The sequence below is a fragment of the Durio zibethinus genome, chromosome 1 (genome assembly GCF_047325235.1).
Source record: "Durio zibethinus cultivar Kanyao isolate XHJ-2024 chromosome 1, ASM4732523v1, whole genome shotgun sequence".
Classification (NCBI taxonomy): Eukaryota; Viridiplantae; Streptophyta; class Magnoliopsida; order Malvales; family Malvaceae; genus Durio; species Durio zibethinus.
Window position 1 is genome coordinate 26,679,231 of NC_143162.1, and position 17,321 is coordinate 26,696,551.

Consider the following 17,321-nt stretch of genomic DNA (forward strand, 5'->3'; position numbering starts at 1 on the left):
CTAAGTATTTGTGATTGCGATTATGGTGGCAAGAGCAGGCTCTTTCTGATAGATTATTTTTGGGGAATTCACTTTGAAGTTTATCGTTGGCTGAGCATTCCTAGTTTTTTCCTAAGAAGGCAAACAAAATACAACCTTTTAAAGCACCGACAGTAGCTTAAAAGGTCAGTATCTGTATAACCTCTCATTGTAACTTATAACTCATGTATATTATGATTGATAAAGGAAATAGAATATCGTTATACTGAAATGTTTTACTAGTCTAGCGCTTGTTTTGAGTTCATTGTGAACTATTGTTGGATTACTTGTACAGCATTTTATCTACATATAGTAATCTCTATGGATAATGATAAACAATGCGAACCTGCACTTTCTTCCGACCCAAGAAAACACATTGTTGTGGATTATTGTAGTTCCATTTTCGTTCTATATGGTGTTAGTGTCTATTTGTGCGTTCTGTAGATAAGCAATGTTAATCAAGCCAGAACTGAGTCCTATTGAGTCTCTAGTCAAGTATGTTGTAGTTCATTATTGTGTTTTTAACATTTGCTTCAATTCAAGTACTAAATTCTGCTTCTATTTGGCTATGAAAATCTAAAAATTGACAAAATCATACACAATAGAAAGTATTATCCTCAGACTGATTTCTTTTTTTTTCCTTTAATTTGATGGACCTAGGAGTTGTTTGGGTTAAAGTTTAAATCTCAATTCAAGTATTTCATAGAAAAAAGGGGTTGGAGTTGCTGGAAATCTGTGTATAGAATACAAACCGTTGTTCCTATAGTGTTTGTATTGATATTAAATTCCAAGAATATTTGATATAGTTTATGGACAAGTGGACATCGCCATAGAAACAAACCTTTTTAGCAGAACCTGGCCGCAACATTTTACTGCTTATTCTGTTCTTGCAATTATTTTCTGTATGAAATTACAAGGTAAAATTATTTAACCCTTTTGATTTTTACCTATTTTCTAGTTTTTGGAGGTTATGGTCGATTTAAAATTTACTTTGGGTCCATTTGGATGCCCGGTTAGCAACGGTAAAGTGCAATTAGGCAAAACTGGTTCGTATTCAAAAACTCATTTGAGCCAATCCTTTATTGAATCCGGATTAATCCGGATTAATCTACATTGATCAAGAAAAGTAAAATTCCGAAATTGACAAAGAAAAGTTGAAAACCGATATCCAGAAAAATTTAAGCCAGAAAAAAGCTTTAACAACTACACAATTTGAACCTATCATGACCCAATATATATTACAGGATTGAGCAATCAGGTAGTCTCTATAGATAGTTCAGGTCAGTAAACATAGCTTTTCTCTAGAATTAGGGTCTATTTGGATATTTGGACCAGTGGTGAGATTAAAAATAACGGTAGATGTAAGATTAATTATTGTAGCATAAGATTAAATATTATAACAGTAAAATTAAAATAAATAATAAAATGTATTTAAATACAAAAGCAATGCGACGGTGAGATGAATTGAAGTAAAAAAAAAATTGCTATTAAAAATCTTAGATTAAAAATTATATACAATAAAAAATTTAAATTATTTAATATTATATTAAATTAATAAAATTATTTTATAGTTTTTAAATAAAAATTTAAAATGAAAAAAATAAAAAATAAAAAATTTTCTTTGTAAGGATATATTTGTGTTTATAGTTTAAATTGAAGGATTAAATAGAAAAAAAAAAAAAAAAAAGAGATTAGAGCTGCGTTTAGTCGCTGGACCAAAAAATGGTCAGTGGCCAAACGGAGAAAAAATCAAGCAATCGAGCTATGCTTTGGAGATCCAAACGACTATCCAATGACTTTTTGCTGATTTTTGGAATATAATCCCGGCTCACCATGGCTGCCGTTACATCCAAATCAAGCCTTAGATTCTAATTAAATTGCCCGTTAAGTTTTAGGATTTGAATATAATATTCGAATAATATAAGATTATAGTCGTATATAAATATTGAATTCAAAAGGCACAAAGTTTTTAAGACGAAACATTATTTATGTAATTTATAAATATTACCATTAATCACCTAGTTAATAGGGTCAACTTCCGTACCCCAAGTCATCCGTTAAGGATCGATGCTCACACCCCACGACCACCATACACGGTCGCTTGTCGGAGTTGCTTGCCAAATTGAAATCTTTCGCCTACACGGAAACAGTTCTTCCAACCATCTCTACTAACATCTAATCAATAAATTTACTCGTTACAATTTAATTTGTTTGAATCCATTAAATATACTTTATTTCAACCCACCTCTAACTCCATATGAATCTCTTATCAACTGTCACATCATATGACCGCCTATATTTCATATATAAGGTAAAAAGAGATCCAATTACACTAGAACCCTTCATCCTTAAACTTCCTCAGTAGCAACTCATCTTCTTCCTTCTAAACTTTGGCTTCGTATACTTTGCCGTCTTGAACGCCAGAACTTGCCCCCAAGACGCCTTTGACTGTGTTTTCCTTGCAGTCCGAAACACTTTCAGCTCTTAGTCCAGCTCACATCTGCCTAAAATACCCTCAACAATAGAAATAATAAAAAATGATTAATTGAATTACACAAGAGATGGATGAAGCAAGATCAGCGCATGGCTTGCAGGTGAGCTTTCCAAGCTCTTTTGGCTGAAGTATAGCAGTAAGCTTCCATCGTAGCAAGTAAAGCAGCTATAACATGGATGAAGTATTAGAATGGCTAATGTTCACAAGAGATAGTGGTTTGATTGTTACCCAAATCTGCTGCTACTATGACCAGTAAGCTTAGAAAGTGTAAATATCATTACACATGCATCTGCAGGAGTTGGAATTGGTGTAAAATATTGTGGCCAGTAATAGGTGCGATCATAAATTGCTTTGGCATGTGGACCATGAAGAAGTGCATTTTTTTAGTTGTCCATCGGGATTGTTTGAAGTTTGAAACTTAATCGTATTTGTGTCAATATCTGAACTGTTATTCCATTGAGATATATCTCCTTGAAACTTGAAATTCACTGACTCAAACAACTCTGTTTATGTTTTATGTAACTGTAAAATTTTAATTTTCAAAATCATGTATGTGACAACAATTTATAGGTAGTAGAAGACCGGATAGTAAGGGATTCAAGCTAAAACACTTGCTGGTGATGAAGCATTATCGGGGAGAGAGCATGAACTCCTGCGCTAATGACTTGGGTTGAGCCTGCACCAAAGACTATAAATCTGTTGTCTATAACGGCAATTCTATGATAGAATGTACCTTGCAGATAAGCCTCTCAAGTTCTTGTGAGGTAAAAGTGTAATAATCATATGTATAGCTCATTCGATGCCACTCCGCTGCTAACACTGCACTACTAGCTGCATACTGCAACCATATAGTGGATCTGCAAATATGAGTTAGTGTTTGTAAAATTAGTTGTCCTGGTGAGTCAGTATGAACATTTTGAAGATAGATCAATAAACCCCATGAGAAAATTCTTAATACTTTAAATAGGTTTGATTACCAAATAAAGCATATCAGGACATCAATGCCACAATATGCCCTTACCGTATATCATAAGCATGATCAACATTCAGGCATGATGGCTACTTCTGGTTTTTTTATGTGTAAAGGCCTTTACATATAGCTAATATTAACTCAATTCTTGGAGTGAAAATGATCTTTTTAGGCAAAATATTTGAGAACTTTGCTCAAATATCATCATAAAATCATTTGACAACCAGAGATGTTCATGTTTATATTGCATCTTTGTCCTCCATTTTTTAACCTCTCATTGTTGTCTATGATATCATCATTCATCACTTAATGTGGTATTTTCTAAATGTTTCCATTAAGAAATAGATGATAATCTTATCTCAACAAAAAGTGATAAAACCTTCTGGCTGAAGGTGCTTTTTATTAATACAGCTGAATCATAGAAGAAACGAAAGTAATGAAGTATTTTTATGAGAAGGAAGAACAACTTTTTTTTTTGTTTAATTTTTTTAGAGGCAAGCGTTACGGTATAAAATTTGGATTTCATTCTCCTAACTATCCCAGTTAAGTCTAGGTGGCCGAAGAAGGGCAACTCAAGAGCTTCCTAAGTGATAACCTGCATGTCCTTGTAAAACTCTTGGCCAAGCACAGTAAATGGTGATTTTTATGAGATTTAGTTCATCAGAGTCGGTATATCACACCCAAAATGTAATTTAACAGTTTTTTTGCAAGGGAATCCTATAGAGATGTGAAACATAAATCTTAAATACGATAACAATTTCTTGGCTGGCAAGTTTTAACTGTTTAAATATTATTCGATAGGTAAGATTACTGTGTATATATTATTTCTGATCAAACCAAAACAAGTAATTTAAGATGCTTTCTTTTTAAAGCTGACAATTCTTTGAGATGTCAAAAACCATGTGCAGTCGAATGACATTTTCTATAAGTTGTTTATGGCTGTGGAGTTTGCCATCTATTAATTAACTTTCAGTTATCAAATTTTAATCTTGAACAACAAGCTGACGAGACTTTCTGATATCTTTCTTGTGTGGGTGTTTATAAGAGAGAGAGAGAAGGGAGGGGAAGGGGTAGCCATCAGCATTTGCTGCACAACCAGGTATAAACATAGAGCAGTCAGAGCCTGATTAGCATGAGTTGCAGTGGTTCTTTTCCATCAAGAACCAAACCATCCAGGTATGCTCTTCCATGACCTAAGCAGGATATAGCTGCCACAGCCTTAGCTTCTATTACAGCTTGTGAACTCCAACTCAGGTTCCAATGACCACTTACATCAAGATTGATGATCAACAACAGATTGAGAATTATAGAAGCCGCCAGAGAATTGCATACTTGGAGCTATATATCTTGGCCATACTTCTCCTTCTTGAGGCTTCTTATCTTTAGGAAGATTCCCCATTTTCGTTTTTTTATTTTTTTTATTTTTTAAGTGAACAAAAATGAAATTGTCAATGTTACTATTCACTTGGACAGGATTTGAAGGATTTTAAGATTGAATATTAAGTGGTCTGCTATCATGACAAGGATGACAAACATTGAAAGGGTTTGAGCATCAATGAAAGATATTGAATGTTTTAAGAAGCTAACTATATGTAGAGTCAATACAAACAGTGTTTTAACTAAAATACACAATTATTATCTTTTCGAAATAATGCTTAATTAGTATATATCAATGTATTCTGATAAACAACATGCATTCTGTCAATACATAAATGGATTCAAAATTTTTCAGAGTGAATTTGAATCAGTTGGTTATATATATGACAATACAGTAAGATTTGTCAAAATATTGACGTATATGTAAATTTGAGATAGTAGAGGTAGATGAATTTGAAAATCACTTTTTCAGTGGAGTATTTTAAAACTTTCAATTTAATAAAGATTTACTCAATATATGGATTGAGATGTGATGATAAACAATTCAAGACTCTTCTTAAGCTGTATGAACTCTGTGAACAGCATCATTATCAGGAAGAAACCAATAAACAAGGAAAAAAGCCTTTTCTAATAAAATGTCAAACCTTAATTGTGGGATATTCAATCTAAAACGAATTGGTAAGAACTACACTATATTTTAAGAATATGCATATTTATATTTATGGTGAATATTTGCGAGTTCGAACAATCGAGTATTGCATTTTGTATCCACATGCGCATATATATATATATACACTAATTTTTTATACGTGCATGATGTATGTGTAATTTTTATTTTTAAAATTTTATTGTAAAAAATAATTTTTTATACTATGATTATAATGATAAATACTAATAATTTAATTTTGATGTTGATATAATATAAGTAAAATTTGATAACTTTTGATATAATTTTAATTTTGATAACTTTTGATAACCTTTTATATAATTTTGATAACTTATGATATAATTTTGGTAACCATTGTTACAATTTTGATAAATTTTTATAAAATTTTGGTAACCTCTTAATATAATTTTAGTAATCTTTTAATAACTTATGATATATTTTTTGTAATTATTGCTAAAATTTGTGTCATTATATGTTTAACAATAGATTTTTGTAGGAAAGCGTGGGTTCAGTTCTAATAAAAGATAATTTTCTTTTTATACAATAACATTATTATTTTATTCAAATTTATAAGTTTTTTCACTAATTTTTTATTGAATATGTTCATAGTAAGTTTATCCTAATCTCTAAAATGAAAGTTTTGACTTCGTTTCTACTATTTCTCAAAGTTCAACCCCTAATAACTTTAAGTATAATAAAAGTTATCAATGATTGACAATTAAATTATCAGTTATTTGCTATTAAGCTATCAATGATATGCTACTAATTTATAAATGATTTGCTATTAATTTGTGAAGGATTTGTCGTTAAGTTTTGAATGATTTACCAATCATTGTTGGTAATTTATCATTAAGTTATTGATAATTTATTATAAAGTTATAACAGATTTACTATTAATTTATTGATGATTTACTAAAAAGTTATGAATGATTAACTAATTTATTATTAAATTATCATTAACTTAAAACTAAGTTATTAGTAATTTAATATTATGTTATTAGTGATTTACTACGAAATTATCAATTTATTACTAAATTATCACTTATTTACAACTAAATTATTAATAATTTATTATTACGTTATTGACTATTTACAACTAAGTTATCAATTTTATTACTAAATTATCAATCATTTACTGTTATATTTTTATATAATTAATATTATGTTATCATTGATTTACTATTTAATTTTTAATTATTTATCACAAAATTGTTATTGATTTATCACTAAATTATTTATAATTTACCATCAAATTATTACTATTTTATATTAAATTATGCATGATTTACTATTAAGTTATCATTGATTAACTATTATATTATCAATGATTTACTATTAAGTTATACTAATTTACTTTTAAGTTTGCAATTAATAATTACTATTAATTAATTACTATTAAATTGAAACTAATTTACTATTAAATTATCATTGATTTATTATTAAGTGATCAATAGTTAATTATTAAGTTATCAGTTATTTTTTGTTAAGTTATTCTTAATTTAGTACTATACTTATATATCTTTATAATTATATTATAATTGATTTACCATTAAAGTATTATGCATTTATTATTGTATTAATATTGATTCACTAAAAAGTTATCAATTATTAACTACTAAATTATCATTCATTATTAAGTTATTATTAATTTACTATTAAGTTATCGATAATTACTACTAAATTATACTAATTTCATTTAAGTTTTTAATGATTAATTACTAAGATATTAATTATTTATTACTATGTTATCACTGATTTATATATATCCAAAAAGAAAATAATCACATTCACAATGTATGTTAGATGATGTAATTAATAAGATAAAGAAAAAAGGAAGAAAAAGTTCAAGTGTAAATAATTTGAAACACATGAGTAAATGTTTTTAATTTATTATTAGTAGTTTAACATAATAATAAATTAAAATCATAACTTTTTATACTAATGCAAGTATTAAAACTAAATTAAACAAATATATATAATATACATTAAGTTAACATTTCTAAGATGTTCGTCAAATTTTTTTGTTCATGATCAAATAATGCATATTAAGATAAGTTTTATTAATAATTTGATTGAATTATTAGTATATATATTTTTATACTTGTTAGCAAAGTACAATTGTATATAAAAGATTAAAAATTTTGAAATATTTTGTCACCAATGGAAGTAATAAATTTTGCCTTATATTTTTATCTTTAAGTATATAATTTTGGGTAAAAATTTTGTTATATATATGATAAAAGTAATGAGAACAAATTTACTAAATAAAATCTATAAAAATTAAACAAACCACAATTTTAAAATATATATATATTAAATTCACAATAATTACCTTTTCATTTTGCATAAAAATTTTCTTCTACTAAACAAAAATATGATATATTTTTAATTATTGCTTTATTGTTGTTACTATAATTCAAAATGACTTTTTTTTATATATATTTTGGTGTCAATCAACTTCTCCGTTGCAAAGAATAAATAATATTAAAAAGGTTATAATAACTTAAATAATGTTTAACTCTATGTTGTCTTCTTAAATGAAATTGATCCATGATATCTCTTTCAAATGAAATGTTTGAATTGTTTCCCTCAACCCATACAACAACTTAATCAATAAAGAAATGATTATAAATTCGTTGATCTAAATTAATATTTCTGTAATATGAATTTCAAAATCCTCAAAAAAAGATTTATCCTTTAATCTTTGTAAGACTTGGACATGAGGATTTTCTTCTTTAATTATTATTAGTATCTCTATATTTTTGCACTTAAATTTTCATTGTATTGTATTCTCATTCTGTTTTAAAATTTTATATTGATGTAATAAAAGTATAGTTAAAATAATATGGATTAATTAATTCAAACTTGAAACAATTCAAAATTCAAATTAAGCATAAATAAAATTTTTACTCATTTTAAATTTTAATTTAATTAAAAATAAAATAATATACATAATTATAAAAATGAATTAACTTAACTCAATTTCAATTGATTTTAAAAGTCGACAACTTAGTAGTTATTTAAAACCTGGAATGATTGAATATAACCAAAATATGAAGTGAAATAGTAACCCATCAAAATCTAATTTTTCTTATTCATTTTCTGTAACAATTTAAAGTTCCTTATTTGGTTTGTTTTCCCCTTAATTTTCAATGTCTTATTTTTATTGTCTTTGTAGTTGAATTAATTAATTAATTTTAAAAGTATTTCTAAAATGAAATTATAATTATAAGTAATTGAATATACTTTTTTATTTGGATTTAGGACAATTTAAATATAGTTTTTTAAATAAAAAAATATACTAATTATTGAGTCAAATTTACTCAGTTGCAAAAGTGAATAATTAAGTATAATATGAATAAAAATAAATGATAAAACTTGATTCAACTTAATTGATCGCTGATCCTAAGTCAAAATCCAACTCAAAATTATGAAAATTTAAAATGATTAAAATACTAAATACACAATTAAACAAAGATTTATCAAATGAATTTTATTGATGAATGCTTTTAAATCACTTTTAGGTTTAGTTAAATTATAATTTATAATAATATTTTTATATTAAATGTAATAGTGATAATTAATTCGGTGAATTTCAATTCTTTTGAACAAATATTACCTAATATTACAATTTTAAAAATTTTGATACAACAATAAATATTTTTCAATTGACATAAGGGAGAAAATGAAAGATTATACAATGTTTTTTTCCAAATAAAAGAGTTTCATATTAATCCTAAATAAATTTGAAACCAATATATTTGTATATCTATCATTAAACATCATATAACACTAACCTTCTTTATCATATGGAAAAGATGAAGTTAAATATAACCAATTAATCTTCCCTGTCATTTTTCTATTTACGATAATTTTCCATTGATGTTTCCATCAATTGAATGTAATTATACATTCTATCAATTGAAAGCTTAATTTTTCTTTTATTTAAAAATTTTTATTATACATAAATTTTTATTATATAAAAAATACTAAAATACATAATTTTAAAAAAAATAAAATAAATTCTTAATCTTGGTACTTGTTATGTTTTATTAAGAAAATTTCAATTCTGTGACTAACAAACTTGTTATGCAATATTTATACAATTTATTTATGGTTTCATTTTCAACATTAACAAATAAATTTTCATGAATGAATGTAATTTTTGCATAAAAATATTCAAAAGATAGTTCCAATGAATTTTGTTGTACATTATAAGAATTCACTAAAAATAATAATTTTACTTCACTTGATAATTTTTTACTTAAAATAATTCACGTTAGGTTGTTCAACCACTTGAATGACAAAAAAAAAAGCAAACAATTTAATATAATACAAAAAGATTAAATAATCTTGAGATATAAATTAATCATATATAAGCATATTAAGATAAAATTTTAGAGAAAATTAAATCAATTATTGTTTCAATAAAGGTAGACAATTCTTATGATAATTTGATGGGAACCAATCTTCACTTACTAATGGCTTCATCATCTCTTGAATTATCTATTTCCACAAGTAAAAAGTCTAATTAAAATGTTCAATGAATCATATAGTGCTAATTGTGGGTGAAGGAGGTGCAATTGATTTGCATTTAGTTTGATATTAGTTTTGTTCATGGGCATAACAATTATAAAATTTAAAAAAATAAAAAAAAGAAATTAATTCTAAATGTCTTACTAAAATGTAAGAATGATATATTAAAAAATTACTTCAATGACTAAAAAGATTTAATTATGTATCAATGATCAAATGATTAACTCATAAAATATATAAATAATAAAATCATTATCATACATATAAAGTTAATATATTAAAACAAAAAAATTTGAAAAGAAAAAAATAGAGAAAAAAAACAAATATGCTTAAATGACTTAATTATGATCATTTTTAATAAATTTATTTATCAACATAAATTGCATATACAATTATTTTTACAACAATTAAAGAAATAAACTTCATATAATTGTTTTATTCCTGTACACTTTAAGCTTTTATATCGTTCTATTTGTTTTTTCATTGCATATGAAAAATCATTTTACTTATGAAAAAGAGTTTAATAATAAAAATAAAATCATTTAAATTAAAATTTATAAAAAAATTACAAATAATATTTTAATCAATCACTTTTAATATTTTTGAAATTAAAATTTTATTAAGGGTTTAATCAATCACTTTTAATACTTTTTTAATCTAATTATAAAAAATATATATCTGATAATAAAAAATTCATTTAAAATTAAACTTTATAAAAAAAGTTACTCAAAATGTTTTAGTCAATTACTGTTAGCACTTAAAATTAAAATTTTAAGTAGTTTTACTTCTGATAAACTTTATTTTTATTATATTTGATTTAAATTAAATTTAAATAAATTAATGAAAGTTATATATTTAAAAATAAATTCATTAATTTAAAAATTTATAAGAATATTTAAATCGATCACTATTATTAGTTTTGGAGTTCATACACACATATACACACACACACACACACACACATATATATATATATATATATATATATATAAGGTCAATAGACATGACCAATCTCTAAAGAATACAAGTCTAAAAGGTCAATTGACATGACCTTCCTCTCTTAACACTGATAAAGAAGGTCAATGGACGGCATGACCTCTCCCTATTCATATTTCTGTAATGCAAGCAATTACAGAAGTGTTGGAAGCTTTTGATCAATAAATGTTGATCTCATTCTTCACATAGTTTTGGCACCATCTTCCTCTGAGACTAATTTGTTTAAACGATCTATCAATATATTGAAATCATCATGGCTTCGGACCAGGCTGAGTCGAACATAGTGGTCTTCTGAACCAAACTTATTTCCTTGACGACCAATGATTTTAGCTGCCTTGAGAACTGCATAGCAATCTTTATCATCTTTTCTCTCACATTTTAACCATGCATAAGCTGCCATGATCAATAAGGTTGTTAAAAGCATGTATCTTTGTATTTAAAGACATTCTGCTCTGTATGGTTGCAGAGAAATGGTAAGAATGATATAAAAATAGGAATAAATGAAATGATTACATCCTTGGACCCGTCCAGAATAGTAGGTTATGTAGCATCGAATATATGAGTTGAGAGCATAAAATTAATGTGAATTCTAAGAAGGTCTATTCATGTGAAGGGTTGATGTTTTAATACCTCAAATGAGAGTTTAACATGAAGATAATTGCTTGGGCAAGAAGAAAACATGTTAATAGAATTTTTTTTAGCTAAATAATTGATTGACTCCCAGCTTAAGCATCCAATTCCAGTAGGAGAACAAAGATTAAAGTTGTTTATATAGGTAAAATGGTGATGGAATGAAGATATAGGTGACTGCAACACAAGACTTTTGGACATAAATGTTTGAAGTTCATAGAACAGAATGTGACATTTAACTGAGTTTTTCTTTACATTTAACATCGTGTTCACAACAAGATTTGTAGCTGTTGTGAATCAGAAGTATTATTTTATGGTGTCATTGTCCTATAGTTGCGTCTCAATCATTATTGAAACCTAAATTCTTATAGGTAGCAAAAATGTTGTAGAACCTTGAAACAACAGAATCAAGTTCAAGATCTTGCAGCAGCTAATGGTTATAAGAAAATCAAGTTCTAAAGGAGTGAATTGATCCCTTGATGGTCATAGGTAGTGCCCAAGGACCCGATTGTTGATACCAAGACCTGAAAGATGGAACATGAAAGTGTACTCATTGCTATTCTATCAGAGCTTTTATCACATCTTTACTTTCAAATCCAATACCAATACCTCTGTTTTTGTTGTACAACTAATTCAACTGACTACACTGAATGGCCAGCTAAACATTAAATAACATATGTGCAACATTAGAGATTAAATTTTTGAGCCTATAGTGAGGTTGAGAGAAGTACCTGGTGAAAATTCTCTGACTCTATTGTAAAAAATGCAGTATTGAGGATTAATTTTCTGAAGAGAGAAACGTTTTGACGAGGATAAGGCCATTGTCAATCTTTCCCACCTGGCCTTCATTGTCTGGTATGCGAAGTCAAATATTTCCTTTCCTTCTCCTTCTAAGACTGCTTTCAAAAGCTTAAAGGCCCTTAACTGACTATCCATAGAAACGCCCATTGAATTTATGTTTATGTGTGCTGTCATTCTGTTAAAGACATTTTCATCCTTTATCACTGCCCAACTGTGTAAAACACAAAAATGTGATTGCTGTAATTCTGCTCAGTAGAATATCAACTCTTTTTAATCTAGTTGCTAAGCTAGTTTTATTGAAAATGTATTATTGAACAACATGAAGAGTTTGGTTAAAGCGCCTATAGGCCTATAGCACTAATGAAAAATTAGAATGATAAGTTTTCTAGAGAATAGTGGTCAGACTTTTTACCCAAATCTGCTGCCTGCATGACCAGTAAGCTTGGAAAGTGTAAATACCATCAGATCTTCATCTGCAGGAGCTGGAATTGGTGTAAAATGTGGCCAGTAATATGCACGATCATAAATTGTTTTGACATTAGGGCCATGAAGAATCTGTTTGTTTAATCGTCCATCAGGATTGTTTGGTGATGTTACAAACTCAATCATATTTGTGATAGCATCTGACTTCTTCCTCCATGTATAAGCATCTCCTTGAAACTTGAATTTTGCTGAACTAAAATATTCTGCTTGACCTTTGTAGAGCTGTCAAAATTCAAATTGGTATCAAATCAATGACAACAATTAATAGATGAGTTAAAAATACAATATGGGTACTGGAACAGACCGTGTAGTAAGGGACTGAAGCTACAATTCCTGTAGATGAGGAGGTATTTTCAAGGGACAGTGCATAAGCTGCAGCATTAAGGACTTGGGTTGAACCTGCACCAAAAATAATAAATCTGTTTTCTGTGACTGCATTCCCTACAATTGCGTGTAGTTTGCGGATGATCCTTTCTAGCTCTTTTGAGATAAAGGTATGATCATTAAATGTATAGCTCATTCGATGCCACCCAGCCTCTACCAGTGCACTACTAGCTACATGCCGCATCCAGAACGGTTCCAAAAATAATGGATCCCCACTGCAAATGAAAATGTGTCAATGTATGCAAAGATTTGTATTGAAGATGGGATTGATAAGACAACATTATGGTTGATTATAGAACTCAAAATATATACATTATCATGCTTGTGCATAGATTTATATGTCAATGTTGATGACACACCTAGTATATTACGTGCAACTGCGGATCAAGCAACACAAGAGAATGAAGAGCTAGAAGATAGTTTAACATCCAAAGAAAATAGAAAGTTTAATCATGAAGGAATATATAGAGGCAATTTGTTGTAAGTAATGAATTTAAACAATGAAATAGAAATTGTTATAGCATAGAGAAGATTCTGCTGCAAATCAAAGTTGATGAATCTGAGAGCTTTAAAGAGAAGCTGCGAAATAAATGCTCAAGAAGTTCCCAACAATGTAGATATTGCCTTTTAACATCAAATGGTGATCAATAAATCATGTAAGAAAGCTGTTGATAGTTTAATGGTGTAGGAAACTAAATCAGTGCCAGAACTTGCTCCTGCGGCAGGCACAATCAGCATCCAGGCAAAAGCCTCTCCTACAAAGTTTGGTTTGACAAGTGAATCCTTCTATAAATATAGATGATCCGTGACTCCAATTATATAAAAGGCACTTGTTAGAAGTGGTCCAAAGTGGATGTAAAGTTAAAAAAAAAAAGAAGAAATTCCCACTGCAGAGTTAAATTCTAGTGATTTCTAATGACAGATTTCCCCACTTTAAACACTCTTTTATCTTTAATTCATGAGCTGGTAAACCAAAATAATCATATTTAAAAAATGCTATGGTTAGTTGTTGAATATCTTCTCAATAAATTTACCGTTTATATATGTGGTGGAGACAGGGAAGTTCCATCTAACTTTATAATAGATGAACTTTTACAATTTTGGCATTAATGGCGAATTCATCATAGACACAGCAACCAGTCGACGACTACAATAAATCTCAACCTGAGAGATCTTTGCCCTCTTTCTTTTTGTTCCCCAAAGTATCATCCCAGTAGTTTAGAGCTTAAGATCTCATTTCTATCGTCTTAAATTTGAACCTCGCGATGGACAATATCAGATGTTTATGGGATGGGATTATGTGTATAAAGAAAAACACTGCGGTTTTCTTTTTTCTTTTTTTTTTTTTTTGTTTTGGAAATAAACTCGAGTACCATCTGAACATGGGAGGCTAAAGAATGAAAACAGAAGATCTGAATCTAGGGAAGGGTGGGATTAAAGTTAGTCACTAGCTTTCTGTTAGACATCAAAATATAAAACTACAACTATAAACACTCAAAACAATCAAAACTGTTCATAATTTTTCTTGTTACTTTGCAGATCTAGGAATGGAATATGAATCATCAAAGCTTAAACTTGACCAACAAGCAGGAAAGAATCATCTGTTGCAGAGAGGTACCCATCAGCATTTGCTGCGCAGTCAGGAATAAACTGAGAGCAGTCAGAGCCTGCATAGCATGTGTTGCATTCGCAAACTGGTTCATTTCCATCAACAACCAAGCCATCCAAGTAAGCTCTTCCATGCCCTGAACAGGATATAGCTGCTACAGTTTCTGCTTCAGCTGCAGCTCTTGAGGTCCAACTCAGGTTCCATTGACCACCAACAAAAATATTGATAATAAACAACGCATTGAGAATTATAGAAGAAACCAGACATGCCACATACTTGGAGCTAAACATACTCTTCACCATTTGTTTGTTTACTTTTTCCTTTTATCGAGGCTCCCGGTCGTCTGAGAGAACCTCCTTTTTATAGAAATGGAAAAGAAACAAAGTGATCGATATCATAAAATGTTGCAGGTGGTGTTGATATATATATATATATCACGTGACACTAAACTCCCTCAATCCCTTTTATAATTAGCAAGTGTAGATGTTCTTACCCATGTGTTCATCAAAATTTCAATCACAAGGTGTGCCTTTTGGTAAGTTACCATCTAATTTTAGTATCCAATATTTTAAGTGTGACGCTAACTTTCTAGATGGTCAACATTAGTAATTTATATTTCTTTAGAACATAATTATGAAAAAAATTGTAAAATATAAAAAGCTTTCATCTTGTTTAAATTAACGTTTAAACTTTAGTTGTGAAAGTTAATTCGATTAATCTAATCCATAATAAGACTAGACTTTTAAAAATTTTCTATTTCCTTTTTATTATTGTTTCATATTTCCTCATCTTTCAAATAGCCCTTGGTTAATTCCTAATTGAAATAACAAAAGCTTACCAATCAGCTTTGACATTTCTTACCAAACAAATAGTCCTAAGTACGGTTTAAGATTTTCTTTTGCAAGGAAAACCTTAATATGGAAAAAAAAATAAATTATGCATTTTGAAATTTAAATTTTAAATTTTTTAAAAATTATTGCATGAATCAATTTTTATAATCTCATGAATCAACTCTATTTAAAATAAACAAGTCTAAGATATAAAATTTAACAATCTAAACATGCTCTCTTTTAATTCTAAAAGTGATAAAATTTTAGATTGTATTGGATTTAGTTCGTTTTTTTAAATAATGCATAATATTTTAAATTTTTAAAATTTATTCTGAATTCAAATTGATTTTTTTTGAAAATTGATTTAAATCAAATTTTATCTGTTTGATTCATCAGTATTTAAATTTAAATTTTTTATATATTATTTATATATTTTTAATATATTTAAATAAATTTAAATATAAAATAAATATTTTTATTTTATAAAAATTTAAAATCTATATAAACTAATAAAAATATATAATTTGATTTGATTTTTTTATTTTTGATTTTTTAATTTAAAATTTTATCTAAACTTAATTTGAATAAAGAAATCAATATAAACCAAATAAAAATTATAATTTCAAATTACTTTTTAATTTTTTAATTTTCTCTTCTCATCCCTGCCTAATTGCATTAATTTGATAATCAAGTCTTCAAAATCTGAAAACTAAAATATATATAAATTTCCTTAACTGAACACATTGTATTTATTTATACGCATATGTTACATATTTGTGGTTAATTAGCTTATGTGAGCCATGACGTGTAATGGAACAAATCGAGACAGAGATGTGACATACTTTTTGGACCTATCTTTTCAATGGCAAACTTTGGATTACACTTTGTGGTTGGAGAGGCTTTGATTTGGAAGCCAGCTATGCATGAAAAAGAAAGAACAGTAATACATACGTATATATAAGCTGATATATCAGGATTCAAGTATTTATACATATATATAAAGGTTATATGTAAAATAATTATTGTATTATATATTTTATGTCAATTTAATATATAAATAAATAAAATTCACATTTAGATGTTTCAGTTTTTATAATCTCAAGTACTTTAATATTTCGTATTGTTACCATTATTTAAATAGGAGAACTTTTAAATGTACCTTTTTTTTTTTGTAAGCTTTATTTTTTATTTTTATAAAAAAATTATTTAAATACTTTTTTGTAAGCTTTTGGATATTCACCATTTTCCAAAAATCATCATACTTCTTGAAAATATATTTTTAAGAAGTCATAACACTTCTCAAAAATATAATTCCAAATGTGAAAAAGTGAAATTTTATAAAAAATTACAAAAAGAGAGTTTTGTTTAAATTATTTATGTATTAGTATAATAAAAAAATTATTTTTTTTGTTTTAATTTTAAAAGTGCAAAGGGGACATCTTCATCTTTAAGCTAATTAGAAACCCTAAAATCTTAATGAAAATAATGATAAACTTGATCATTAAAAATGCCAGCAAGGTCTTCAG

The 17,321-nt window shown here is 27.4% G+C and overlaps 1 protein-coding gene and 1 pseudogene across 2 annotated transcripts; both read right to left on the reverse strand.

The window, feature by feature from the left end:
* Positions 1–2,376: 2,376 nt before the first annotated feature.
* Positions 2,377–9,381, reverse strand: LOC149520504 (tryptophan aminotransferase-related protein 4-like; annotated as a pseudogene).
* A 1,555-nt stretch (positions 9,382–10,936) lies between these two features.
* LOC111312191 (tryptophan aminotransferase-related protein 4-like) lies at positions 10,937–15,376 on the reverse strand. Of its 2 annotated transcripts, none has more exons than XM_022912236.2 (5): positions 14,975–15,376; positions 13,277–13,571; positions 12,902–13,194; positions 12,420–12,664; positions 10,937–11,451 (listed from the first exon to the last, which is right to left on the reverse strand). In XM_022912236.2, exons 1-5 carry the CDS (start codon positions 15,265–15,267, stop codon positions 11,240–11,242), a joined length of 1,338 nt encoding a protein of 445 aa, XP_022767971.2. In that variant the 5' UTR covers positions 15,268–15,376; the 3' UTR covers positions 10,937–11,239. The 2 variants fall into 2 exon arrangements, with proteins under 2 accessions (XP_022767971.2, XP_022767970.2); XM_022912235.2 differs by having other exon boundaries at positions 12,420–12,700; positions 14,975–15,371.
* Between the last annotated feature and the right edge of the window lie 1,945 nt (positions 15,377–17,321).

What these genes read in the sequence shown, in the direction of transcription:
- LOC111312191 (XM_022912235.2), bottom strand. Translation starts at nt 15,267, where the DNA reads ATGGTGAAGAGTATGTTTAGCTCCAAGTATGTGGCATGTCTGGTTTCT. An exon ending in CTTCAGTCCCTTACTACACG is followed by an intron (nt 13,195 to 13,276) that starts GTCTGTTCCAGT and finishes GAATTTTGACAG; the next exon opens with CTCTACAAAGGTCAAGCAGA. An exon ending in AGTCAGAGAATTTTCACCAG is followed by an intron (nt 11,452 to 12,419) that starts GTACTTCTCTCA and finishes TGATCATGGCAG; the next exon opens with CTTATGCATGGTTAAAATGT.